The following is a 26,799-nucleotide window of genomic DNA, read 5'->3' as shown; positions in this document are numbered from 1 at the left end:
TGCGGGTCGGTGATGGACAACTTCGAGCCGCAGTTCTTACATTTCTTGAAACCGGACCAAGGTGTCGACGGAGCAGATGGCGAAGACATAAGTTGCTATCTCAATAATGAGCAGTATACTTCACAAGTACGAGGCGCGCAGAGTTTCTCACGAAGCAAACGTGTTTGTGGAAAAACAGAACTGAGGCCAACGGGCACATGCGTGCTACTTATAACCTGCGATGACGTCACCCTCGACAGAGGCCTTCGAGGAACAGCAGCTCGACGCAGGGCAACCCTGCCGAAAAGTTTTACGAAGCAGCCATAGCTGGACATTACATGACAAAAGATGAGGAATACGTTGGAGGACACAATCCATTTGAAAGGGGAGAGCACATAGACCATAAGGGGAATCCAAAGGTCTGGAGAAAGACCTGGATTGGAGACCAGGAGATTCTTCCTGAAGATTTTCCTTCCAGACCTAGTCAGAGGGTTAGGGTAGGTGATAGAATAGCAATTAGAGAAGATGGGGGAGCACCTTTGAGGGAGAGTGCAGAGAGAGAAGAAATAGGGGTCGGGGGGAGAGGAAGGAACTGCAGACCACGACACCAAATACACAGCAATCAACAATCTAGAGTCACGTATCCAGGAAGGTAAAAAAAAAAAAGACCTAAAAAGGTACATCGTACAGCAGAAAGCGCTACACCAAGAAGCGAGTTATCTGGACAGAGGGAAGAACCTAGATCGAGAAAAAGCCTAATTTCTAGACACAGCAGCAAATGAAAGTCACACAGACTTGGCTGGAAAGGGGAGAATGCCCCGCAGACTACTTATGACAAATCACCAATGCCAGATATGGATAACATACAACTGCCAAGTGCAGCAGACTGCAGAATTAGAAGTAATAAGCGAGGAGGAACAGTTAAATAGGGTGCAGTAATGGCGGTTCCCCCTGCCCTAACCTTTCTTACCACTGCTGGTTGATGGCTGCGCTGCATGCTCCCACAGCGAACACCGGCAAACACCCTCTGGAGCTGCAACTGTGGGAGCTACCCCTTGCCTCGGGGCTCTTCGCCAGAGGGGCTGTCCCAAGTGCTACGTTTAATCCGGGACAAGGTCCAAATAGGGTCGGAGGGAGAAGTGGTAGGCGGGCAGGAGAGGAAGCAAGGCAGTAGAAGCCAAGGGAGGGTGGGGAGGCACAGTGTGAGTGAAAAATCAGGCCGAATTTGGTTAAGGAGGGCATGCATTAAACAGAAATGGTAGCAGGGCACACACACAACAGCTATTCTGGCTACTTACCACATAGGCGCGAGAGCTTCTGTAAAGCTTTGTGCCGTTGTATGGGACAGAAACAAAGTTGTTGTGCGTGGGGGTCCCAACATATTTAAAATGTCCACACCTAACATTGCAAACATTTCTTTCAGACCTATAGCCTGAAAAGCATACAATGTTCACAAGGGGTACCAGCCTGGTCGAAAAGCTGGTGCAAATACATCCAGTAGTTTGTTTAAAAAACAAAAGAATATGGACAAAAATGAATTGGTGACATTTGGATTTGTTCCATGGAAACAGATTGGTTAGTTAGAAAAAATGTAATGTCATTGTTTAGGGGCACTAACTTCTTCAAACGCCCCCCCCCCCCCCAAGTTGCCACCGTTTGCTGACCTTTTCCAGCTCTGAAATGTGAAGGAAAAAATTTAAAAAACAAAATTGCTGTTGTTGGGTAAAAGAACACCTCTTTGGGTCCCGTCCCCCCCCCCACCCCCAAAATCACCTAGTGTCGGGGAGGGCAGGGTCCCAGATTGCTGCACTATCCCTCCAAAATGCCAATTTTACCACAATGTTCACTGACCCGGAGGTGGTTGGCCAAACCTTTTGCACATAAAAAGGGGCATATTTCAACCAACTTGTCTGCTGCTAATTCTCCGTAAGGTGGCATGCCCCAGGCAAAGGGTCCACCTTCTGCCAGTCTTGCAAATCACCTTTCCCTATGGTTTCCCCAAGCTCACTACAACTTCCTTCTTTCCTATCCCCATCATAAAACACACATCGAAACTCCCACTGCTCCATCTCTCTTGCACCTCCTACTTCTAACAAAGCAGACAAGCTAACCAAACATTCCCTAAAACCTACCCAGCTCACCTCTCTTCCTCCAACACTCTGCTACTCTACTCCCTTACCGCATTAACTGAACATTGAACTGTGGAATGCTCAGTCTGTATGCAACAAAACTTCCTTTATCTCCAACTATTTCCACATCTGCTCCCCTCCCCTCAATTTCCTTGCTGTCCCTGAAAGCTGTGTTTCTTCATCTGACACCTGGGAGCCTTACACTACAAACTATTCTTCATTCACTCTCCTCGCCTGACTGGAAGAGGTAGAGGTGGACACCTACTATCTTCCCGCCTCAAAGCCTTACAAATCTCCAATGCCACATCCTCTCCAACCTCTTTTGAATTCACCATCTCTACTATTGCTCCGCCTCACTCAGTTAACATCATCTCCATCCATCACCCTCCTGGTCCCACCGGACCATTCTTTGACTCTCACTTAAACCATCCTCACCGGCTACATAAACTCACTCCTCTTAAACATATGACTATCAACTCCACTCTTACAACTAATGACCAAGCTAAATACCTTTCAGCACACAAATGCCAAAATTAGAGACTCTCTCCTGGCCTTCCTCATCTCCCTTATCCTACATTCTACAATCCGCCTACTCTACCATCATCCTCTGCCTCTAACTCACATTTTATTCACACTAATACTGAAGAGATATTTCTCAACTGAAGGCTAAACCTTCTTGTGCCCATCAGACCATCTTGCTCCTCAGCTGGTCAAGCCAAATTGGACCTGGAGTGGCCGCTTGCCTCGCTGGACTCTTCAGCCTCTCCGTGGAATCCTCTGTGTGTTCCCTCTATTTTTTTAAACCGCCACCGTCATCCCTCTGCTAAAAAAAAAAAGCAAGGGTCTGACCCCAACCTACCAGCATATTTTCACCCTTTGTCTCTACTTCCGCACAACTCTAAAGTGCTCGAAAGTGTTGTCGCACAAATTTCTTCCACATCCATACCCAGGTTTCTGCTCCCGTCACTCCACTCCACGGAAACTGCTCTCACGACTGTCTCCAACTTCATCGCCTCTGCTAAGCACTCAAACCTATCCTCTATCCTAATTCTCCTTGACCCGCCTGCTGCTTTAAACACTGCCTATCACTCTGATCAAATTAATACTCTCTCTTTTCCTGGGATTCGAGATTGAGCCCTTGCCTGGATTGAACCCTACCTGGCACCTCACCAATTATGTGTCTCCTGGAACACCACCTGTCAATTCACTCCTCTACCTGTTGGTGTTCCACAAGGCTCTGTCTTGGGTCCTTTCCTCTTTACACTCTGCAGCTCTGCTCTTGGGGCACTAATCCCTTTCTTTTGGGTTCTCGTACCACCTTTTTGCAGACGACACCCAAATAGTCTTCTCTTTCTTGAACTTTCCTCTGATCTCTATATCAACATTTCCAACGGTCTCTCTACCATTAAATATTGTATGGGTTAGCAATCTCTGATGTTTAACTCTACCAAAAGAGAGGTACTCTTCTTCCCTACCAAATTTACTCTCTCATCTCTTACCCTGCCTATCCAATTCCCATCCGACACTCTCCCCTACACTTCTTCAGCTAGAAACATCAGTATCATATATGTGTCTTCTTATACCTTTTCTACTTTCATCTCCAGAACTGCAACAGGAGCTCGCCTCAACATCAGGCACCTCCTTCCTTTCAATACTGCCAAGCATATCTTAACAACTCCTGTCTTCTCTTAACTGAACCGTGCCAACATCCTCTTTGGTCTCCCCAACTATGCTTTCTATCCCCTCGATAAGAGCATTAACTTAACTACCAGGACACTCTAAACTCCCTTACTTCACACCTACTTCCTCGTACATCAGCCATCAGGCGGTATGGCCGATGATGTATAAAAGGGACAGATTTAAATGTATTCTCCTGGTTCACAAACCTATCCACATTAAGGCACCACTGTATCTATACTCCCTTATCCAACTATATAAGCCTTCTCGTAATCTTGGGTCTGCCTCCTCGACCATCCTTGTAGCACCTTGCCCTCCCAGTGATTCCTCTCGCTTCCACTCTTTCTCTTCTTGCTCCACTTGCACGGTATTCTCTTCTCCCGGTCATCCGAGAAACAGTTCACACAGATTTCTTCTAAACCAAACAAAAAGTCTATCCCCTTGTATTCGAGTAACCATGTTAACCTACCTCTCCATCTGCCTGCTAGCTAATATTTTTTCCCCGCCTTTAACATGCCTCTGTGCCTCGCCTTCTCTGCCTCCATTCTAGCACTTCATCCATCATGGCCACATCCCTAACACAGCTGGCTGTATCGACTACCTGTACTTAAAAACGTCTAATGTTGATTGTCCTTAATCTATGCAAGTACACCAATTTATTGTCCCCAGTGACTGTTCCATTTACTCACCTCCACAACCTGGCCAAAATGTCACTCCAAATTACCCCATTGTAAGAAACTCATTGCTTCCTGTCAAATTTGATTTGGTATTGAATAGTGTACGTTATTTTGTGATGAAAAGAGCATTCTTCCTCCTTGTATATAAATATATTTTAAAAAATGAAACTCCTACATAAGTACAGAGACAGCCAAATTTGTCAAGGACACTTCTTTGGCCACGCAACATGACCACCTGAAAGGCCCAATGGAAAACAAAGGGATTTTTCCATTGCTGGCTTCCACATCTAGAAGCTAGAGTCTCCAGCTTTAAGCTGGGTTTTAGTCACAAGTTCAAAGCATATGGATTATCTCTCCCTCTCTCAATTTACTGTAATCAGGGATACATTTCAAGAGGCTCTTCCTGAATGTTAGATCGCATTTCTGACTCAAGCCTCCTACAGAACACATTTGAGTGTATGCTTCAGCTGCGCTTATGCAGCCATATACAATTACAGTATGTTATAATAGCGTCCCCTTATTTCTGCATCTTTCTCTATTAATAACCAAAGCATGTATGTACCAATGCAAGGATGTGAGCATCTTTATAGTTGTATATAATTTTGGGTTGGTTTTCTGACAGTTTTTATGTACATTTCCCACTTGTAAGGTTTGCAACAGTTTCCATGCTCATGGTTGGCCATTAGTCTGTTTTCTATGTTGGCATTAGCTCGCAATTACTTGCTTCTCTCTAGAAGATTACTCACAAATAATAGCAGCTCATCTACCAACTGCTTCGGGAGATTGATCAGTCACCAGGAAATCCTGCTTAATCTTTTAGATTACACTTACTGCACAAGCTGATTAGAACATATCGACATCAAGCAATTATCCCATTCAGTTTTCTCTCTACAAACAGATAATAAAATGAACATCATTCACTATTGAACGGTTTATTTATTTTTGGTAGAACTCTGATGATGATGGTATGACACCAAAACCTGTCGAGCACCATTTCTTTTGATGCAGCTATTTAAATAATTGAATGTATGTGCCTACTTGCTTCTTTTGTAATTGTACAATTTGAATGTACACCATATTGTAACATTTATGTGCACTACATGCTCACTGAATCCCATGTTGAAATAAATTACACTGGATCAATACTTCTTTTGAATTGAAAGTGTTTCCAACAGCTTTACTTCAGACTTTGATAATAGGTTTATATTATTACTTCAATTAGTAAGCATGCTGATCTATATTGTAACATTTGAGAGCGGACATAACAATTTCAAGTTCTAAGCTACTAGCCAGGCATAAAAAGTCACTGTCGACCACAATTCTCCAAGTGAACACAGCACCATTTCTTACTCGACAAGAGTCCAATATCATTCATCAATGACTAGTGATGAGTGCAAAAAGCTCCCTAAGCCGATGAGGATACAGGCCCGACATCGGTGCACATCCACAGAAATCCCTAACCTGGGGCCCCTGATGCGATGACACCTCCGATGACAGGTATCAGTGGCCGGCCGGCGGTTCCCTGTGCTGGGAGTGTGGATCTCAGCCAAGGCTTGCATCGGCTCGCTAGATAAAGATGGTACCAGCTGTGGCTTACTGAGCTCCTGACAGACCACCAAGCCTAGGCGTCCAGCACTTCATTACAGAGCGTGTCTCCTGGCTCCCAACCACAGTAGGAAGAGGAGCTGGGATGCTCTGAACTGGCTCATTGATCCATGGTATGCGAGCAGGCTACTTAACAAACCCTAGCTCTTTCATAGCTGGATTATAGGAGGCGCTAGTATCGCGCACAAGGCCTGCTGCCACGTTGATGCACTGTGGGCCACCTTCTCCCTCAGCTTTACGATGTCAACAAATGCGACTAAGGGCAGTTAAAGTGGCGATGTGCTGGCTCTCATGCATAGCCAAGATAAACCAAGAAGCTCGGCCCTATTGCTGATGTTCAGATCTATGCGGTGCGTGACGAGGAAGGCGCTGCGTCTGCTCTAGCAACTAGATCTGATCTTTTAGGGTTCACTAGGCAAACTGTATCGAATGGTGTCTGCAGCCGATATGAGGATCAATGTGGCCGAGACCTGCATAGATGACCTAGAGAATGGCGCGTGCAAAATTCTTAAGAGCTCTCTCAGTTGTCCCACAGGGTCGACGAGCGTGAATGATGTAATTCCGACATACAGTTGCATTGGGTGAATGCAGAGAATAGATACAGGAGGAACAATGTAGGTCTTAGAGGCATTCCGTCTTATTCAAGATTCAGAGCTACACGCTTATGTCCTCGATTTGTTTAAAACCCTCTTTCAATGGACAGATCACAAGGACATACAATTGGATCGTACCGACTGGGTGTACTCCTCAGTTAAGCTCTGCAACAAATGGACGCCTGATGTCGTGACCAGGGTACATTATTTGTGCGTCAAGGAAAGCATTACGACGGCCTCGAGGGCGACCCCTGACATGGTTTTCCGTGGCATCAAGGTAACCCTTCTACAGGACATTGTCCCATCTGCCCTGACTAAGAGAAGGTTTTTAGAGGATTTCCCAAAATGGATGCATGACTAGATTGAAATATCGTTGAGGGTTCCCATGCACAATCATCTATACCCTCAACAGAGAGCGCCGAACAGTCTCCAAGATGCATGGCCATCATGAACCCATCCTCGTGCACTCCTCCTCCTACGCTGGCATGAGGATCCATCGGAGGGCCATTCGTCTCGCTCTTCTACCTGGTCTAAGGAGGTCAGGTCCAGGGGTCGTGGCATGCCAGTCAGGCCTGGGGGCTCCCTCCCGCATGCTTGTTTCTTGATGGACGGAGATCCTGGTGAGATTGGTCGAACGGACTGGACTTTTCTGGTCCCCTCCCCCTCCTGTTCTTTATATGGTATGCTGTTGCTTGCTCTCTTCCTTGACAGTTCTCTCTTGATAAGCAATGGCAATTTTCTTTTCAAAACTGAGGTGGGCAGTATATTGTCCCTATCCGGGTGGCCCCTATGGCCCACAAGGCGATAAAAAGAACATGGGATTTTTTAGTTGGCTTAAGGAGTGGGGGGGCGATAGCAGATGGGGGCTGTTTTGTTTGTACAGAGGTACTGTTTGTTTGAGGGATGGTGGGAGTTTCCAGGGTACGTGTCTGTGTGGTGACCGGGGCGGCTGGCTGGAGTTCTTCTGCTTGGCTGCTGGTGTCACACTTCTTCATTTTGAATTTGTCACATGTTCACTTCTCACACACATTAGGCTATTAATGGCAGAATCTGAAACTTTTAAGCAGGTGACCCTAAACCCACAGGGCCCGACTTCACCTGTTAAGTGATCAATGTTGGATAGGCTCCAGACATCCAGGGTTCATGCTATGCAATGCTTCAGGAAACTCACTTATTTCAGCAGGATCAATCTAGGCTACGTTGTAGCGTGTTCCCGCTGCAAAAGTTTGCATCTGCTAAAAAGAGTAGTGCTGCAATATTGGTGGCAAAGGGGACTCCTTTTGTCAAAAATAGAGTTTTGCAGGATCCGGGTATGGTTTCTCTTTCTGAAGAGAACCTTGCTTGGGCATCCGGTGACTGTGGGCATTTTATACATCCCGAACGATAATAAGCACAGGTTCTTTGAACCTTGGCAAACCCTGGACCCGCACTGCACAAGATACTCCTGCCCGCTACTCAACCACCCCTCACCCCCGCCCCGGTCTGCCACAGACTAAATGAATGCTCTCACTTTGCTGAAAGCTTTTCATGAGGTGGGTTTGGTGGATGTCTGGAGGCTCCTCCATGTGAACGAAAGGGAATACTCACACTATTTGTATGCAAAGAAAGGCTTTTCCCGGATCATTCTCCTCTTGGTTTCGTCTACCTTATTTCCCTATGTCTCGAGCAAGGTTATTGGTCCCAGATTGTTTTTCGATCATTCCATGGTCTCGTTGCAGTTTTGGGTAAGCAGGTTGCGACATACTTCATTTCGCGAGTGGAAATTCTACAATCCCTTGCTTCAAGATCCTGTGGCTTGTGGGGAAATCGCGATGGCCATCGATAATTATTTAAGGAAAAATTATGAAGCAGGAATTTCCCCCGTTGTCCTGTGGGATGCAATAAAGGCCGTTAGAAGGGGGTGCGTGGGAAACCCCTAATAAAGGCAGTCAGCTGTTTACCTTAAAGCCCAAGAGAGGGAACAACTAAGTGCATGAGCACGAGTGGCTCCATGCCCAGACCAGTTCTCAGGGAGCTCTTTGAGAGCTCCGACTAGCCAGGTCTAGCGTGGAGGACTTGATGGCTTTGGAAACCGCCAACTCCTACTACGCACAAAACAATCAAAGAACAAGGCCAGCAGGCTTTTGGACTATAAGCTGAAACGGCACAAGAATAGGAACCATATCACAGCCATTCGGGATGGGAACGGGTTGCTACATTTCACGGAAGAAGCAAAGCTTGAGGTCTTTTCGCATTTCTACGAGGAGCTATTGGATGCCGAGAGACCGGACTTGGAATCTCAGGACTCTTATTTTGCCCAACCAACAGTCCCCAGGCTCTCCCAAGTGCTGCGGGATCACCTTGAGCTTTCGATCACAAAAGAGGAAAACAGAGCTAGACATCAACTTGCTCTTAAAATCAGAAAAGAGGAAAGCAGAGCTAGACATCAACTTGCTCCTAAAATCAGAAGGCTTCTCTTTTCTAAAATGTTTAAGCCTCAACTGCTGACCCTGCTAACCGCCATGGTTAATTTCTTTCTTGTTTCAGGTAAGGTATCCAGGTTCTATGAGTCTTTGCTCTCTTTGATTCTTAAGCTGGGTAAAGATGCCATCTTATGCAGCTCCAATTGCCCGATTTCTCTTCTTAATACTTACGCCAAGATATACTCCAAGATTCTTGCCACCAAACTGATAGAGGCCCTTCATTCCTTGGTTCATCCAGATCAAACCGGATTTTTATTGGCTGAAGCACGTAAGATAACATCAGACAGGCTATTAATGTGGTGGAGAGTGGTCGAAGGCAGGGACTCCAGCCGACCTTGGATGCCAACAAGGCCTATGATAGGGTTGACTGGAGGTACATCCTTTTGACTTTCCAGGGGTTTGGTTTTGGACCTTTCTTGTGGAACGTATTATGGCCCGTTACCAATCCCCAAGGACCAGAATCGGCATCAGTGGGCAGTGCTCACGATTAATCTCCATTTACAGGGAACGTGACAGGGCTACCCGCGGTCTCTCTGATCTTTGCCTTGGCGATGGAGCCCCTAGAGATGTGCATACGGGCCAATCGATGTATTCAAGGTATCCCCGTGAGGGGTGTTGAGCATAAAATGGTCCACCATGCCGACAACGGCCTGTTCAAGGCATAAATAAGCAGCGTCGCATAAAAACATTCCTATGCAATTCTGTAGGTTTGAGACATAAATTGACACTTGTGTAGCAGTTACATATGTTTTTTTATTTTGTAATGTTTTATTAGTTTCATAGTCAAAAAAACAAATACAATGCTCATCAGACATAATAAAAAAACCTTTAACATAAATGATAGACTCCATCCTTTCCACATCCCTCAACCAACCTCTGCGAACATTTACAGTTAAAAAAAACATCCCATGTTCTAGCTTTTTAACAGGACTTCCAGAATTTTCATAACCGCAATTACCAAGCATACATGGTCACCCCTCAAAATCCATTTCCACCGGTCCGTTGGACTTAAGAGTCACTCTCCAATTCTAGTATCCTTCAAGGAAGGTAATTTGCTCTCGTTACGAAATGCCAGGGTGATTCCACTGAGTCCTTGGCCTTACAGAATCGACACTGCGGGATCGCCACCCACAGCGTTTTCCTTATCCATTGCACCTCTCGAGTATCCAAGATGTTTAAACGGCACCTTAGCAACATATCTCTGTATTTCGGTGAAGGACATTTTTGCAGGTAGAGGGAAGCATATCGAGGCCCTTTCCCTCTTCAATCCCAATACTCCCCAGAGTGTCCTTTCCACACCGCTCTACTGCATCAATCCAGTCCCACAAATGCAGCTTCTTTTTGACCCTCATTGGACTCCCCATTAATTCCTTAACCTTAATATCTCATTGCCTTCAAAATCTTCTCCACTTTTAGCTTCCAGAGATTTAAATGTTTGTCATAAGTGTCCGTACCTATGGTCAAACTTTCTAAAGGCTCAATAAAAGCAGCTAGAACACATTTTCTGTATAGTGACATAGTTCTCCATATTACAATGGATTCCAATGATTGCAGCTTAAGTTCTTGTCTGATCGCATGGATAGGGAGTCCATTGGGAAAGTTTAACACAGCCCTCCAAAAAAGCCCCTCTAACTGATGCCACACCATGCATGGTAGGTGGAGGGTGGCCTCAGAGGCATATGTGAGTATTTGAGCCACCTTTTGTTTGTAAAAGGAGATTATTGGCATTAGTGTAAACCTCCCAAATTTACGATGGAAAGACTTTACTTGGTTCATCAATGTTACTCGCCTAGATCTCAGATGCCAGTTATGTTACGTTTCACATCGGCTCCTATTGATGGTTATCCCTAGATACAAAATAGATTCTACCACTTCCAATGGCGAACCCACAATTCTCAATTTGAAATCTCGACCTCTCTTTTTTACAGGCAGATTTCATAGTCACAATTTTAGATTTCTTGATATTCACTTTCATGCTATTTATACTCAGAAAGACTTCAAAAAGGCACTCATTCTTCTTTGCAGACCGATCAGCGTCTGATCTAGAAAGACAAGATCGTCCCCAAACAAAACCCAGAGCACTTCCCTACCATTAATTTTCAGAGGGAAAGCCCTTACTTCACTCTGTGAATCGGGTAAATCCGCTATAGATAGATATTTATGTTACCCTGTTCAATGAAAGCAGTGCTCACCGGTGTGCACAATGACTTCCTCCATAGCTCTTGTCACCCTCTTCTCTGTTCACTGCAAGTTCAAAGAGGCTAATGGAGAGAGAGAGTGGTGCCAAAGGCCTATGTGCTAAGCAGGATTTTATTTCTTTTTCTCTTTTTTTCAAACAATTGAAAACCAGAAGTAATCTGGGGGATACTTTTATTAAGCAAACTATGTCCTCTTTGGCAAAGACCAGTATGTGTAACTTTATTAAAAACAGTCATGCAATTCCATTCGTAACAATTTAAGTTGTTGCATAATGCATCACTACAGTATTGCTTCTGTAAAACACTGCATTGTCCCCATGATGAACAGTAAAGTTTAGGTTAGTGTATCTCATAGTGTCAACTAGATTTGTTTTTGGGGGTGGGAGAAGATGCATCAAATTGATGAGTGAACACTTTTGAAAATGTACATGATCACACGGCCAACTGCTTTTAATGGCCAATCTAGTTCTGTGACCTGCTGGTTGCATTTATCTGTGCAACTGGTGCTCAACGCATGAGCGGTTTCATACCAGTTACCCTGAAAGTGAAATGATAGCAAGCTACAATATTTCACCTATTTTGAACAGCTCTCTGCCTGCTAAATGTTTACGCAAAAGAATGATCAATAGTTTTGACTTTGAGACATTGTTCCTGGGAGAAGATAAGATATTGGAAGATTTGAGTCACCATCACGTAACATGGATTATGAAGGGGGCTTATGTGGCAAAAAGCTAATATTGCTAAATTGGAAGTCGATTGGTTTTCTGACATTGAACTCATGGCTGGAAGAAATTTTCTGAATTTGCAATATTGAAAAACTGGTTTTCAGAAAATGGGGGGGAGATTTCTAAATTTGGATCTGGAATGGGTTTGTGTCACAAGGAGACGTTTGAAGACAAGATAATTTTTTTTCTGTACAATTATATAGATGTGTATGTATGAATATATTTGCTGAAATGGATCATAAACAGACAGTTGTGCTTTATAGGTTACGAAGAAGTAGGGTTTTATTTATTTTGTTCCTTCTCCCTTCGCCCTAGATTTTAGGTATGGACTTTATATTGAAGGTTGGGGGGAGGGTTATGTTTATAATTGTTGTTGAATTTATGAAGATTAGGTATTAAGTTGAAATTATGTTATGTGCACTTGTTTGATGAAATATTTGAATAAAATGGTTCCAAAAAAAAGAAAGAAATGAAAGACAGAATTTGAAGATTGCAACCTGTCGGAATCAATCCATGCCAAACTCTTACACAACCACAACATCTTCTGAAATGAGAAAGTAAAATATTGGGAGGTGGAGGGGGGGGTGGCTCGGGAGGGGATTTGCTCCCTTCCAACATTCACAATGCGTTCTTCTGGCCAATTTACTCTCAAAAATCGAGAAATATATGCCCTCTACAAGAGTGGCAATTGGCTCCATCACCAAAGCTTCAATCTCCCGCAAATTGGACAATGGCAGGGTTCGAAACTGCCAAGAGCTGGGAACCATTTAGCTCCTGCTTGTAGCCTTGAAGTGCCTGGTAAGCGTGATACTGACAGCTACCAGGAGCTACTCTGAACTCTGCAGGAAAATGGTGCCATAGAAACATACTCACGTTAAATTAACACTGGGTGCAGGGGAACATGTCCAAAGGAGCATTTGAGTGTATCTAAAAGCCATTTAAACTTTAAATGGATCACAATGCAATGGTCAAAAAGTAATAGCTTGTCTCTCATGTGAAAGTTAAATCTGCAACTTGCTATGCACAAGCTCCTAGTTCCACAGAAGTAGAACCTGTTCACGAGTGATAATGGAAACCAGGAGCTGCTTTTAGCTCCTACTTAACAGGTCCTTATTTCGCCACCTGCTATGGCAACTAGGTGCTGGAAGGTGCAACTCCTCATTCATATCTAAACTGCAAGTCCTCCAAATGTTGCCCACAGTATGATCACCAACAAGAAAAACAAAGACAACATAGGCCCTTTTTTTACAATCCCTTGATTGGTTCCAAGCTACGGATGCTATTTTTTAAGGTTATCATTATGATCCACAATGTCTTAAATGGACATAACCAAAGATACCTAACCAAACTCATATCTGCTTACAAATCACCAAGATTGGTCCATTAGCATGAACCTGCTTAACCTTCTGCGACACTACTTTCAGGATATGATATGCTGCAAGAGCTACAACCCTCTGATACTCTGCATCAACCCATCAATGACACTACACCTCTTCTCTATTTCCCAAAACAAATAGCATGAACCTCCACCCAAACCTTTGATGAATCCTTCCCTTTATAATCATCTTAGCAGTTGCCACAATTCTCCGTTGGGCCTTGCAATTTAAAGTTCAGATAACGAACTGATACAGGAATGTAATGGTCCAATTACAGTGTGTCCAGGCAAAGGTGATGTGCTAGATGTAACCTAATAACGGTTCAGTTGAAACAGAATGCTATGTTAAGTTGAAGAATATGTCAGATTCTTTGGGGTTTTGCACAAGAGTAACATCTTCTAATAAGACTGTTTGTCTTAATGCCTTGCCAATTACAAAACGTGCTAAAGACTTAAGTATCATTACATATATTTTCAAAACTTCCAGTATCTCAACAACATTCAACATTAATGATAATGGTTAATACATTTTTTAAAGATTTACTTTTTTCTACAGAGTTAGCATCACATCAGATACTGGCACAGATAAACTTGTGGAAAACCTGTTGTCTACAGAGTTCAGTACACATCTCGTTTTGGAGTGCATTTAGTTATTTATTGACAATTGAGTTGCAAGTATCGGCCATCTGCTAATCAGAATGAGAGAAGAATATTAAGGCATTACAGAAATAAAAGGGAACGTTTAATAATACATTTGGTCAACGCTTTTGTTGTTGGTGTAATTTTCTTAAATCATGTTGCACTACATTTTGTGAAGGCATTTTAGTATTCTCCTGTTGTCAAGGAGTTCACTAGAAAAGTTGTCCTATGTTGTATACTACAAGTCTGTTGCTCAGCCAAAATTATTTGACTGAAAAAGTGTAACAAGTTCATCAAGATGCAGAGAGGCATAATGAGGGAGCAACAGAATTCTAAGAGAAAGCAGAAAATAGGAGAACACCAGACTGCCTGGGTGGAGGCAAACTACAGACCATCTCCAGATATTTACACATTCTTGGGTCTCATAGTTAAAGACAGACAGGATTGTCAGGCCCTTGTTTAACCTGGAAGGTAGTCCACAATCTGACTATGCATTTGTTAATTCTGGCACATTGGAACATTACATTTTGCCTACCTCGTTGCCTTAATGAAACTCACAAGACTTTGAAGCCACCTTGTTTTACAGTCTATATATAACAGATAGTTCCACAGATCTTGGAGTTTAGGTTAGCAATACTTTATCATTGATGGGAAGGGTTATGCACTACAATAGATCAAGGGAGCCAGTCTAAAAAAACAGATTTAAAAAAAAAGTGTATTCAGTAACCCTAACAATTGGGAAGGCAGCTGGCTCTGGGGATGTGAGAGGTGGAGTGGGGTAACTATCAAGAGGCAGAGGGATTAAGAACAATAGGGCTCGAAATTAAGATCAGATAAACTGGAGCTACAAGCAGCTTATGGGTAACCAATCACTAGGAGCTACCACTGCGGAACCAGGAGCTAGTGCAGAGCGTTACGCAAATCTAACTTAAATGCAAAAATATAATTGTATCCATTATTTATGATCCCCTTATGCTTTAAATGTCATTGTAAACCTAATGTAAATTCACAGAGTTAAATTCACATAGGTGTGTTTCTTAGGCATCAGTTGGCCCGGGGAGCCAAAAGTAGCTCCTGCTAACTGTTGGTTTTAAGCTAACCAAGCTCTTCTAGGTTATAAGCAGGAGCTACAAACCTCCCAGCACCCCTCAATTTCGAACCTTGGACTCAATAAAATGGGTTGTGCCAACTATGGATTGCGAACATTAAAAGGGGCTTTGAATGATTTACATATGTATTTGACCAGGCGGAAAGAAAAATATGTGATCATAATATCAAAATGTGTGGCAGTGGTACTGCATCAGCAACTGCTGAGAAATGCATTGGTGCACTGAAGGAAATATATGCTCATGTACAATAGAACAAGATGAAGTAAGGACGTAGTATGGCAAAGCTAGTGCTCATACCACTTAAGGAGCAAATTAGTGCTTTTTTCTCGTGTATGGGAGTGCCCACGAAAAGATCTATGTCCCAACACCCTAATCACTTAACATACTCGGATGGTGGATGCTTCTCTGCTTGTAGACGGATCATTAGCTTTTGTGTTTTCCTGCAACTTGCAGGAGGACTTGACTGCAGAGAAATAAGAACTGGCTCCCAAGAGTGGAATGCTGATAAAGGAAACTAACCAAATGCATCCAGTAGCCCATCATGCAGACAGATGGGCAAATAATAGTGAAAAAGGCAAAGCAGATTAGTGGGTTAATGCACCCGAGGGTAACAATGAGAAACAGGTAAGCCACAGTTTTAAAACGAGCGGGAAACACTGAGTCTTCTATTGTTTCAGGTTCAGTAAAATTAGGCACAGTGATCTAGGTTAGAGTAGCAAATATTATGCCATCAACAAGGTGCTGGTCAGTCCACCCTTTAAAGGAGATGATATATTGTGAGAGAAAAGTGTTCAATTGTTTAGTAACAAGAACATGGTAAGGCATCCTCTGCTGCCAGCAATTGCATTTGTATTAAGCAGTTAGCCAATAATGGTTGATGGATAGGCAGATGATCCTTGAGAATGGTATCTAAAAATGGACTGCAGACTTCAGGAAGAGCAATGTGCAGGACAATGGGCGTTTTAATGGGTGCTAATCAATGCAGTCTCCACCTGCAAATCTAGAAGGGGAGGAGGGGGAAATAGCTCAGGGACAACGCGCTTGTCTTGGAAGCAAGACAATGCAGCGCAAACCAGGTTTGAATCACGATCCTGCGCTTAAAAACCAATCTCTATTAAGCAGATTATAAAAGAATAATAATGAGGGTCACCTATCATTACCTATCTATTCATACTAAGGACACACGCAAGGCTTAGATTATCCCACTCTCACAGATTCAGAAAGGCCATCTAAAAACGGGTCACTGAAAGTCCTAAGGCGATAGATCCAAGCATTAATCTTTGAACAAAAATGCATAATGGCAACAGAACTTGGTATGGGAAAGATGCTTATCCTGGGAGTAAAAACAGAACTGCAGGAAGTACAGTATCAAGACTGATAACATGGCAAGGGTCACCAGACGCACACATGGCTGTGTCTTACCTTAACTCTTCACAAAGCGCTTGCATCTCCTTCTCAGCCTCTGCAGCTTTTGCAGCTTTTCCAGCTTCATTGATAGCGTTGTCTACTTGCTGAAGCACTCCCTGCTCCAGCACTTCATGGTCATACACATCGACACCCAAACCCTCAAGTTCCAGGGCCTGTGCACTGCGTTCCACTGCTTGTATCTGCTGCCGGTCAATACGCACTAAGGACTGGCCCTTCCGGGGCCCTTCCATCACAGCAGATGACAACGACGAGGGTCTGACATCAGCAGCAGCAGGAGGTATGCTAAACGGTTCAGCTGCAGAAACAGTAGATGCAGCAATGCCCCCTTCAAGGGAACACTGTCCGTTGGCCCCTCTACTACTTTCTTCGTTTGTGCTGAATCCCTGGTCACTACCTGATGCAAATGTATTGGGCGCCTCCTGCCAAGGCCCTCCAACCCCAGCAGATGATGAGGAGGGTCTGTCATTAGCAACAGATAAGCAAGATGGTCCGGCTGCAGCAACAGGAGATGCAGCCATGCCTCTTTCAAGGGGACTCCATCCACTGGCCCCTGGAAAGCTTTCTTTGTTTGCATTTAATCCCTGGTCACTACCGGATGCAAATGTAATGAGCTCCTCCTGCAATGGCCCTTCAGCCACAGCAGATAATGAGGGTCCATCATTTGCAGCAAATAAGCGAGATGGTCCGGCTGCAGTGACAGGAGATGCAGCCATGTCTCTTTCAAGGGGGCTCCTTCCGCTGGCTCCTTGAAAGCTTTCGTCATTTGTGATGAATCCCTGGACACTACAGGATGCAAATGTAATGAGCCCCTCCTGCAATGGCCCTTCAGCCACAGCAGATGAGGGCACCTCATTTGCAGCAGATAAGCGAGAAGGTCCGGCTGCAGTGACAGGAGATGGAGCCACGCCGCCTTCAAGGAGGCTCCATCCATTGACACCTTGAAAGCTTCTTTCATTTGCGTCGAATCCATGGTCACTAACTGATGCAAATACAACAGACACCTCCTGCGATGAAACTGCAGCTTCAAGACCCTCTTTCGGCATCCTGTGCAAAAAGAGCCAGATAATTTGAGATTCAGAGAGACTAGCAAACCAAACAACAGAGCAGACAGTCAAACCCCCAGCAACTTAATACGACACAAAACACATATTGTGAAGAAGACACAACCACAGTACACTAACCATTGCATTCCACAACCAGGAATACATCAACCCACATTGACAAACAACCATCAAGCATAACTATATAAACCTGTACTCACAAACATGGAAAACCGCCATTGCATAAAGGCACAGCTACAAAGACTCTGTACAAACAGACCAACCCACAGTCATAGCCGGTCATTTACTCACACACAGTCAAAAAACACACAGTCAAAAAAAAAAAAAAAAAAAAAGAGAGAAAATGACACACAAATTCATAGCTATACAACACAGGCCCAAAAGCATTGACTGACGAGATCACCGATGAAACAGCGAGCACAACGAGATCAGCACACATATTGCTAGTGGGTGGAGGAGTTAGTACAGGCATCCGTAGTTGCTTCTTACCCAACCGCTTGCGCACCCAGAAATAATGTATCACTCTGGTTGCTAATAATACAATGAAAACTCCATCTATTTCAACAGAGTTGCAGTTGGGAAGCATATCATCCAAAAACCAGTCTCTTTGGTCAGTACAAGTTGTATGTCTATGGTGACAAAAGCCAAGATCCCTACCCTTATGTCATGTGCGTGTGAAGTAGGAGTATGAGAATGAGACTGGAGGTTGAGGAGAATGCAGGAGCCAGAGAGGGGGGGGTGTGGGGGGGAGTTCATGCTCCCCAGCTCAACTCTTTATGCTTTTCCCCGAAAACCTAAAAGGTCAAAAACACTTAAAACTGGAGGCTTGTGGCATCAATAAATATCATTATTACTGTGTCGAGCTTCCGGGTAGTTTGCGCGGAAGTTGGCAACTCTACATTGGTGTTGTGTCTGCTCAGGAACCCGAGGTATGCATGACCATAACAGAAAGGCACGGAGCAATACCACCACCATCTTTTTTCTCAGTTGCTGTGAAACTCGCAGTGCCCTGGATAAAGCAGCTACCACTGCTCCAAGACCTATCTGGAAGCAATTATGGTCTCAGAATACATAGCTCAGAGAAACAAATACCATGATGTAGTGACACCATACGGGTAAGAAGGATAAAAACATGTGCAGGTCTCAAGAAATAGCCAACCACCCCTTCAGATAATGTGGGCAGACCACAAAATGTGCACTTGCCACTAGCCATTGGCAAGCGATCACTCTCAGCAAGTAGAAAGGCTGCGTTGTGCACTTGTGGGACTGTCATCCGTGTCAGGGGGCAAGTGATTTTCCAGCCTGGTTAATAGCACGTAATTTGACATTTCTGCCCCTGATGCGGACATAGCTTACCTAAATACAGTAAGGAGATTAACACACTGATTTGAAAATAAAGACAGTGTGCTGAAAAAGATAACATTTTACATTACAGGGCAAGTCGCTAGCAAGAGGGTGGATGACTATATTGTGAAAGTAAGAGAATTGGCTGCGATCTGAAACTTAAAGGATCAGGCATATATCTTAAAAAGGAACATGCTTGTAGTGCACATAACAATCGCAAAGTAAAGGAAAATTTCATGCAAGAGAAGGAAGTCTAGGTTGATAAACCGGTGCGAATTGGCAGATCCTTATAACATGTGCTTGTGTTGTCTTATCCTTGTGCCTGATTAGCACATCACTCCAGTGTATGCACTCAACTGCAAAACGGGCCCAGACGTCAAATGCACCATACATTGTGTGCCAGAAGGGTGAAAAATACACGCTTCAACAATACATTGTTTCAGTGTTGCAGTGAAAAACACCTGCCCAACTACCATGCATGCCCAGCTAAGAACAGGGAGTGTGCCATGTGTGGTTGTCTCGGGCCATTTTGTAAATAAATGTTGCCGCCAAAGGCGCACAGAAGTGACTACAAAAATGGCACAGTGAGTAATGAATTAACACAGCTCTAGTGGGGGTGAGCCTACCGTACTGGCTTTGGACATTGACTCAAAAAGAGAAAGAAGCCTCATTGCACCATCAAGGTGGAGAGCAACGCAGAAAGACTTAGGGTGCATGCAGTCTCTGACTTCATGATCACACCAGTTGCAACCTATAAAGAAATTGTGGGAAACAAACACATCACCATCAACAAAGCGGTCTTCAGACCCAAAGCTTATGTTTCTCGGGGTAATGCATAGGTTGCAAAACTGTAACCTTAGAAGATAAAGGCTATCAGGCAAGGACAAAACCTTGCTTTGCAGAACAAGCAGCAGTGGTACTTGGCATCTGTGGCCAAGCTAAGCTAAGTGGAGCATAATATTGAATGTGAAGAACAAGTCCTCCACAAAGAAGAATCCCCTTTCCAAGACAGACTTGATCAACACACGGTTGTGTTTAAAGGTGAGCTAGGCTGCGTAATAAATTAAAGTGATTCCAGTGAAGCAGAGGATACACCCAGTGCCCGCCATTGCTCAACAAGCTTTAAAAGGAATTGCTGCAGCGATTACAGGGCAACCAAACCATATAACCGGTAGACTCCTTAAGTCCTCTGATATTTATCAAAATAACTTGAACCAATTACGCCTATGCGCAGACTTGAGAAGTCTCAATCAAAAGATCCTCCTAGACAACTGCCCTTTGCAGGGTATTTCTGAATTGGTACTCATGCTGAGACACTAAATTATTTACAAAACATGAGATCAGAGGGACGTACTATCAAATGTGAAGGGGGATAGCTTAGGGGCAACGTGTTTGTCTTGGAAGCAAGACAACGCAGCACAACACAGTTTTGAACCTGCACTTAGAAACCAATCACTGGTATTAAGCGCAGTATAAAAGAACAATTATAAATAAGACTTCTAAAGGAATCCAGTTAATCTTAAAGAGTCTCAACTTAAAGATATTGAGGCCTTGGCTAAAGATTTAGATCTAACGATAAAACCAGCAGATAAGGGTGGGGCAGTAGTAGTCATGGACTCTGCTTTCTATCACACCCAATGTCAAATGATGCTTAATGACAATTCCACGTATCTGCGATTGGATCGTGATCCTACTATACAGATTAAATCAGTGATTGAAGCCTGTGTGAACAGAGCTTTGGATAATGAGTGGATCTCGATTAAAACAAGGTCTTTTCTCCTCAATAAACATCCAATCATACCAGTACTATATGGTCTTCCAAAGATACACAAAAACACAACGCATCCTCCCTTGAGACCCATAGTAGCAGGAACAGACAGTATTTTAGATCCACTGTCTAAATATGTTGATAAGATCTTACAACCCTTGGTGAAGTTGATACCTACCTACTTAAGGGATACAACTGATTTTTTATTGAACATAAATGAAATTGTTTGTCTATCCTCAGAATGTATTTTGTTTTCTATGGATGTATGTAGCCTGTACACCTCGATTCCCCACCAGGAGGGAATTGAGGCAGTAGAGTGGTTACTATTACAGTCTGTGAATGTAGAATGTGATCCACAGTTGGTGATTGAGTTGATTACGATTATTTTACACAACAGTTACTTTAGGTACCAAGACTCATATTTTGCACAAATTTCTGGAACATCAATGGGGTCAGCGATGGCCCCTGCATATGCTAATATCTACATGTACTGGTTTGAAAAACAATTTGTACTAGACAATGTTGAATGGTCCAGTAAGATAATTGTTTGGAAAAGGTACATCGATGACATTTTTGGTGTGTGGTGTGGCTCCAAAGGTGAACTCAAAGTGTTTCTTGAGTATTTAAATACTGTTCATTCACGGATAAAATTTACTTTGGAAATTGGTGACCCCAAGTTACACTTTTTGGACGTTCAGTTAGAAATTGTTAATAATCAGGTCAAAACATCACTCTTTCATAAACCAACTGATGTTAATAATTTATTGCATTTTGCGAGTTTTCATCCAAAGCCAATGATTGCTAGTCTGCCATATAGTCAGATATTGCGAATTAAGAGAATTGTTATGGATACTGATGAATTTAAAGTTGAATGTGAGTCGCTCTCTAAAAAATTCTCTGAAAGAGGGTATCCAGTACAACTTTTGAATGAGGCCCAGAACAGAGCGCTCCCGATTACAAGGGAGCAATTGCTTACACCTAAGGTGAAGAAGGAGTCTGATGCAATTTTGCATATTTCCAAATTCTCTCGACAAAGTTGGCATGTTAAAAGAATCATACATAAACACTGGTCGATTCTCCATCATGATCCTATACTTCTGGGATTGTTTCCATCTCCACCAATGTTGGTGTATAGAAGAGGTAGGAACCTGAGAGATAGGGTTGTGAGAGCCGAAAGAGGCCCGAAGGAAATTCAGATGACATTGGTGACTAAAAAAAAGGGAACATTTCCTTGTTTGTCGTGTAGTCATTGTAACAATGTGGCTAAAGGAGAATACATTCTTCACCCGCAGACGGGCAAAAAAATCACTCTTAGAGATTTTGCCACATGCAGATCCACAGGGGTGATTTACAGCATTAAGTGCCCGTGTGGATTAATGTATATTGGACAGACAGCCAGATCCGCACGTGAAAGATGGACTGAACATAAATCTCAAATACGGTGTAAAAATGAGAAATCTTCAGTTGCTAGGCATTTTAATATGTCTAGACATACTATTGCACAATTGAGGTTTAATGTTTTGGAAGTGGTGAAGAAACCACCCAGAGGAGGTGACTTTTTGAGAATATTAGCCCAGAGAGAGATGTTTTGGATTGACCTCTTGGGGACTTTATCTCCAAGAGGGCTCAATGAAGAGTTCTCTTTGAATTGTTTTGTGTAGGTGTCGAGGTATGGTTGGTGAATGGTTTAAGCCGTTCATAATGCATAAATTCATATGTGTTTGAGGTCACATGGAGTGATTTGTGTTTTCCGGGTGTTACATACTGGTTGTTCCATTAGAGGTGTATGGAAGAGTAGTTATTGGATTTGTGTAATGAGTACATAACTAGGTTACTTGGTTATTTCTGAATTTGCCGCGTAGTTCATAATGCATAAATTGATATGAGTTTGAGGTCACATGGAGGGATGTGTGTTTTCCGGGTGTTACATACTGGTTGTTCCATTAGAGGTGTATGGAATAGTAGTTATTGGGTTTGGGTAATTAGTACATAACTAGTTTACTTGGTTATTTCTGAACTTGCTGCGTAGTTAGGTATGGTTGATGGACAGCAATTGTTTTAAGGCACTTATTCATTATTTTTTCAATTTTTTCAAAAATGTAGTCTTTCTTCTATGTCTATCTTCTTTTTAAATACATACACATTTATCTTTAGTACATAACTAGTTTACTTGGTTATTTCTGAATTTGCCGCGTAGTTAAGTATGGTTGATGGACAGCAATAGTTTTAAGGCACTTATTTATTATTTTTTTATTTTTTCAAAAATGCAGTCTTTCTTCTATGTCTATCTCCTTTTTAACTACACACACATTTATCTTTGGTGTCTTTTTTATTTTGTTTGATTTACTCACTCAGTACCTGTGTGCTTAGTTAGCATTAGCTGTGTATTTGGCAGGTTGCAGGGAGTTTTGTGCATTCTTTTCGTATTCAGTGCCGGCGGGTCACGTGACTTTATCATGTGACTACCAGGAAACAGTATAAAATGAGCCAGGAAGTGTGTTGTGGGTTGGGATCTGTTACGTGTAAATTGGAGAGGAGCCGTTGAATCTGAGGTGAAGAGGAGCGCTTCTGGAAGTAAGTTTAAGCTGTGTGGATGTGTTTATATTTATTTATGTTTGTATTGGAAAGGTGGTGTTAGTTTGTAAATGGTATATTTTGTGTTTGTTTTTTAGTTGCATTATACATATCTATAATCAGCAGGATGCTTTACATTGGATGCGGAGTACTGGAAGTCCTGAATTTGGATTGGATTGGCTATTGATTTGCCTTAGGTAAATAATATATGTTGGAAGAGTTGCACAATTTAAATTTTGGGTTTTCTTTGAGGATTTGGGCTTTTTAACTTTCTGTGTTAAGTTGATGTGTTGGCACATAGATGAGGTGGTGGCACAAGGTTGTGGATTTTGGTGATCGTTGAGCTGCACAGATTAGTTGCCAATGAGTAATAGGTGTTTTTTGAACTAGTTGTTTAGTCATTAAGGTTTGGTGATTTAATTACGTGTAATTGGAGCTGATAGATATACTTTGGTATTCCAGAGTTCGGCAATCACATTTCACTTGTTGAGGACGGCAGGAGTATTTGCAGGGATCCTGGTTCTGTGTACGTCGTGCACAGACAGATGCACAGACAGAGACTCTATTTTCTTTGACAACATTCCCACTGTGAGGTACATACGAATAAGTGTTTTAGGTTTTAATGCATTTTGAGATTTACATTTGGAGCCATACCAGTTGTACCACTGTGAATATACAACCACTTGTGTATGCTATGTAGAATTGTCGTTCGATTTATGTGTACATAATTATTTAATGTATTCTCTTTATTTTAATGTGTTTAGTTTGTCCAAACTTTTAATGATATGTGAGATGTCCTCTAATTGTATATATATCTATACTTGCAGATATTTTTGCTCCTGAAGAAGGGGATAGTCCCCGAAACGCGTAGAGCTTGAAGCTGCAGTTCAAAATTGGGAGCTTATTTCTTTGTCTGGTTTGATTTGTTTTTCATGCTGGCCATATTGGAAGTCAGTTGATAGCTTTTTTCTGTACTTTTATGAAGATATTTTGTTACCTATGTTCTAAATTGACAATTCTTTCTATATATAAAAGTGCAAATGTTATGAAATTTGACTGATTTAATTCAGCTTGTAAGGTGTGCAGGGGACGGGAGTGTCTTTAAGTTTAGACACTTTTTGTTTTATGTTTAACACATGCTCCAGTGTCAGGGCGTGTATTCCTCCCCAGCACCCAGAATTGTAATAAAATCTCTCTAAATAGTTATTTAGTTTTTGAGTAATTAGGTGTGCTCTGATAGATACTACTTTTTGCAACTACCATGCATGCCCAGCTAAGAACAGGGAGTGTGCCATGTGTGGTTGTCTCGGGCCATTTTGTAAATAAATGTTGCCGCCAAAGGCGCACAGAAGTGACTACAAAAATGGCACAGTGAGTAATGAATTAACACAGCTCTAGTGGGGGTGAGCCTACCGTACTGGCTTTGGACATTGACTCAAAAAGAGAAAGAAGCCTCATTGCACCATCAAGGTGGAGAGCAACGCAGAAAGACTTAGGGTGCATGCAGTCTCTGACTTCATGATCACACCAGTTGCAACCTATAAAGAAATTGTGGTAAACAAACACATCACCATCAACAAAGCGGTCTTCAGACCCAAAGCTTATGTTTCTCGGGGTAATGCATAGGTTGCAAAACTGTAACCTTAGAAGATAAAGGCTACCAGGCAAGGACAAAACCTTGCTTTGCAGAACAAGCAGCAGTGGTACTTGGCATCTGTGGCCAAGCTAAGCTAAGTGGAGCATAATATTGAATGTGAAGAACAAGTCCTCCACAAAGAAGAATCCCCTTTCCAAGACAGACTTGATCAACACACGGTTGTGTTTAAAGGTGAGCTAGGCTGCGTAATAAATTAAAGTGATTCCAGTGAAGCAGAGGATACACCCAGTGCCCGCCATTGCTCAACAAGCTTTAAAAGGAATTGCTGCAGCGATTACAGGACAACCAAACCATATAACCGGTAGACTCCTTAAGTCCTCTGATATTTATCAAAATAACTTGAACCAATTACGCCTATGCGCAGACTTGAGAAGTCTCAATCAAAAGATCCTCCTAGACAACTGCCCTTTGCAGGGTATTTCTGAATTGGTACTCATGCTGAGACACTAAATTATTTACAAAACATGAGATCAGAGGGACGTACTATCAAATGTGAAGGGGGATAGCTTAGGGGCAACGAGTTTGTCTTGGAAGCAAGACAACGCAGCACAACACAGTTTTGAACCTGCACTTAGAAACCAATCACTGGTATAAAGCGCAGTATAAAAGAACAATTATAAATAAGACTTCTAAAGGAATCCAAGTCATTGAGAACCCCTTTTGTCACATACATATACACAAGTGTGTGCGCTCTTGGCTGTCATGGCGTCTTTCGTCGTATGATGGATTCCTTGCCGTGTGCAAAACGTTGCACATTTCTGGACCGATATCTTTATCTGCAGCCCAACTGATGACACCCATGACAAAAGAGTCCTGCAGAACTCTCAAAAAGCAGGCGTACAATATGCATTGGTATAAAGTATTATTTAAGAACATGAAATGTAAACCCCTTGATAAATATCTACAACTAAACCTGGAAAGATGTGCTCAGTTGCTTACAGCGAGTCTGTCAGAAAGGTGCTTAAGGAGTTGCTATACAGATTCCATTGTGTAAGCTGTTGTGATGTATTATACTATATAACGTACCCCCAAACTGCGACTCGATGGTGACATCTCCGCTTGTGATCACTGGCTAAGAAACACTTCTATACCATCAGATTATCAGCGAGAAACCCGCAGCCACTGGACAGACAGCCGATCAACGCACAGCCATAAAATACACGCGGGATCATATCAATGAACAGCCACAACAATAATGCCCATCAAAACGGGGACAGAGACAACAAGCATGATCAACAGACAATACCCAAAAGCTAAAACACAGTCCACACATCCTATCCATTGATCCTATTAGGTTTTACCCCCATGCTAGTCGACCCTCGCATTCCAACAAACAACCCTCGACAGTATCCATAAAACCTGTCAAACTCTCTCACCTTCTCCGCTCCGGAATTCTGTCGGGGCAACTTGCTCACTTCCGCTGTCATTACACAACACAACCAGGCACCACCACACGACTGTAAGCTTCCGGAAGTACGTCGCAGCGTCTGTCTGCAGCCCAACCGTGGGAAAAGTAGAAAGCCTGGAAAGAGAAGAAGGACCAATAATAAACAAGTGAAAGAAGAAAAGGACTGATGCTAAAAAAAACAAGAAGAAAGACTAAGGAAGGGGATGGAAAAGGCAGAAGGCAAGTCTGTCGGCAGATGTGTCACAGAACAAGAGAAGAGAAAATGGAAAGGAGAGTGACAGCAAAAAGTGAAGAAAAGAGATGTTCCAGAGAATACGCGCTGTGTACTGCGCCGGACACCTTATGTGCCCAGCAGACATTTTTTCCGCCAAAAACACCTACTTCTATAACG

General features: G+C 42.9%; 1 protein-coding gene across 1 annotated transcript in view; it reads right to left on the bottom strand.

The window, feature by feature from the left end:
* Window positions 1–26,489, bottom strand: part of ERCC6 (ERCC excision repair 6, chromatin remodeling factor) — a 921,458-nt gene extending 894,969 nt beyond the window's left edge. The window contains exons 1-2 of the mRNA XM_069611154.1: window positions 26,377–26,489; window positions 16,591–17,640 (exon numbers count right to left, since the gene is read on the bottom strand). Of these exons, the coding sequence (XP_069467255.1) occupies window positions 16,591–17,639 (1,049 nt within the window). The 5' untranslated portion in view covers window position 17,640; window positions 26,377–26,489. The remainder of the gene's footprint in view (window positions 1–16,590; window positions 17,641–26,376) is intronic.
* Window positions 26,490–26,799: the final 310 nt, after the last annotated feature.

This window comes from Ambystoma mexicanum, chromosome 8, assembly GCF_040938575.1.
Source record: "Ambystoma mexicanum isolate Mex_15411 chromosome 8, UKY_AmexF1_1, whole genome shotgun sequence".
NCBI lineage: Eukaryota > Metazoa > Chordata > Amphibia > Caudata > Ambystomatidae > Ambystoma > Ambystoma mexicanum.
This window is presented reverse-complemented; position numbering and strand designations above follow the sequence as displayed.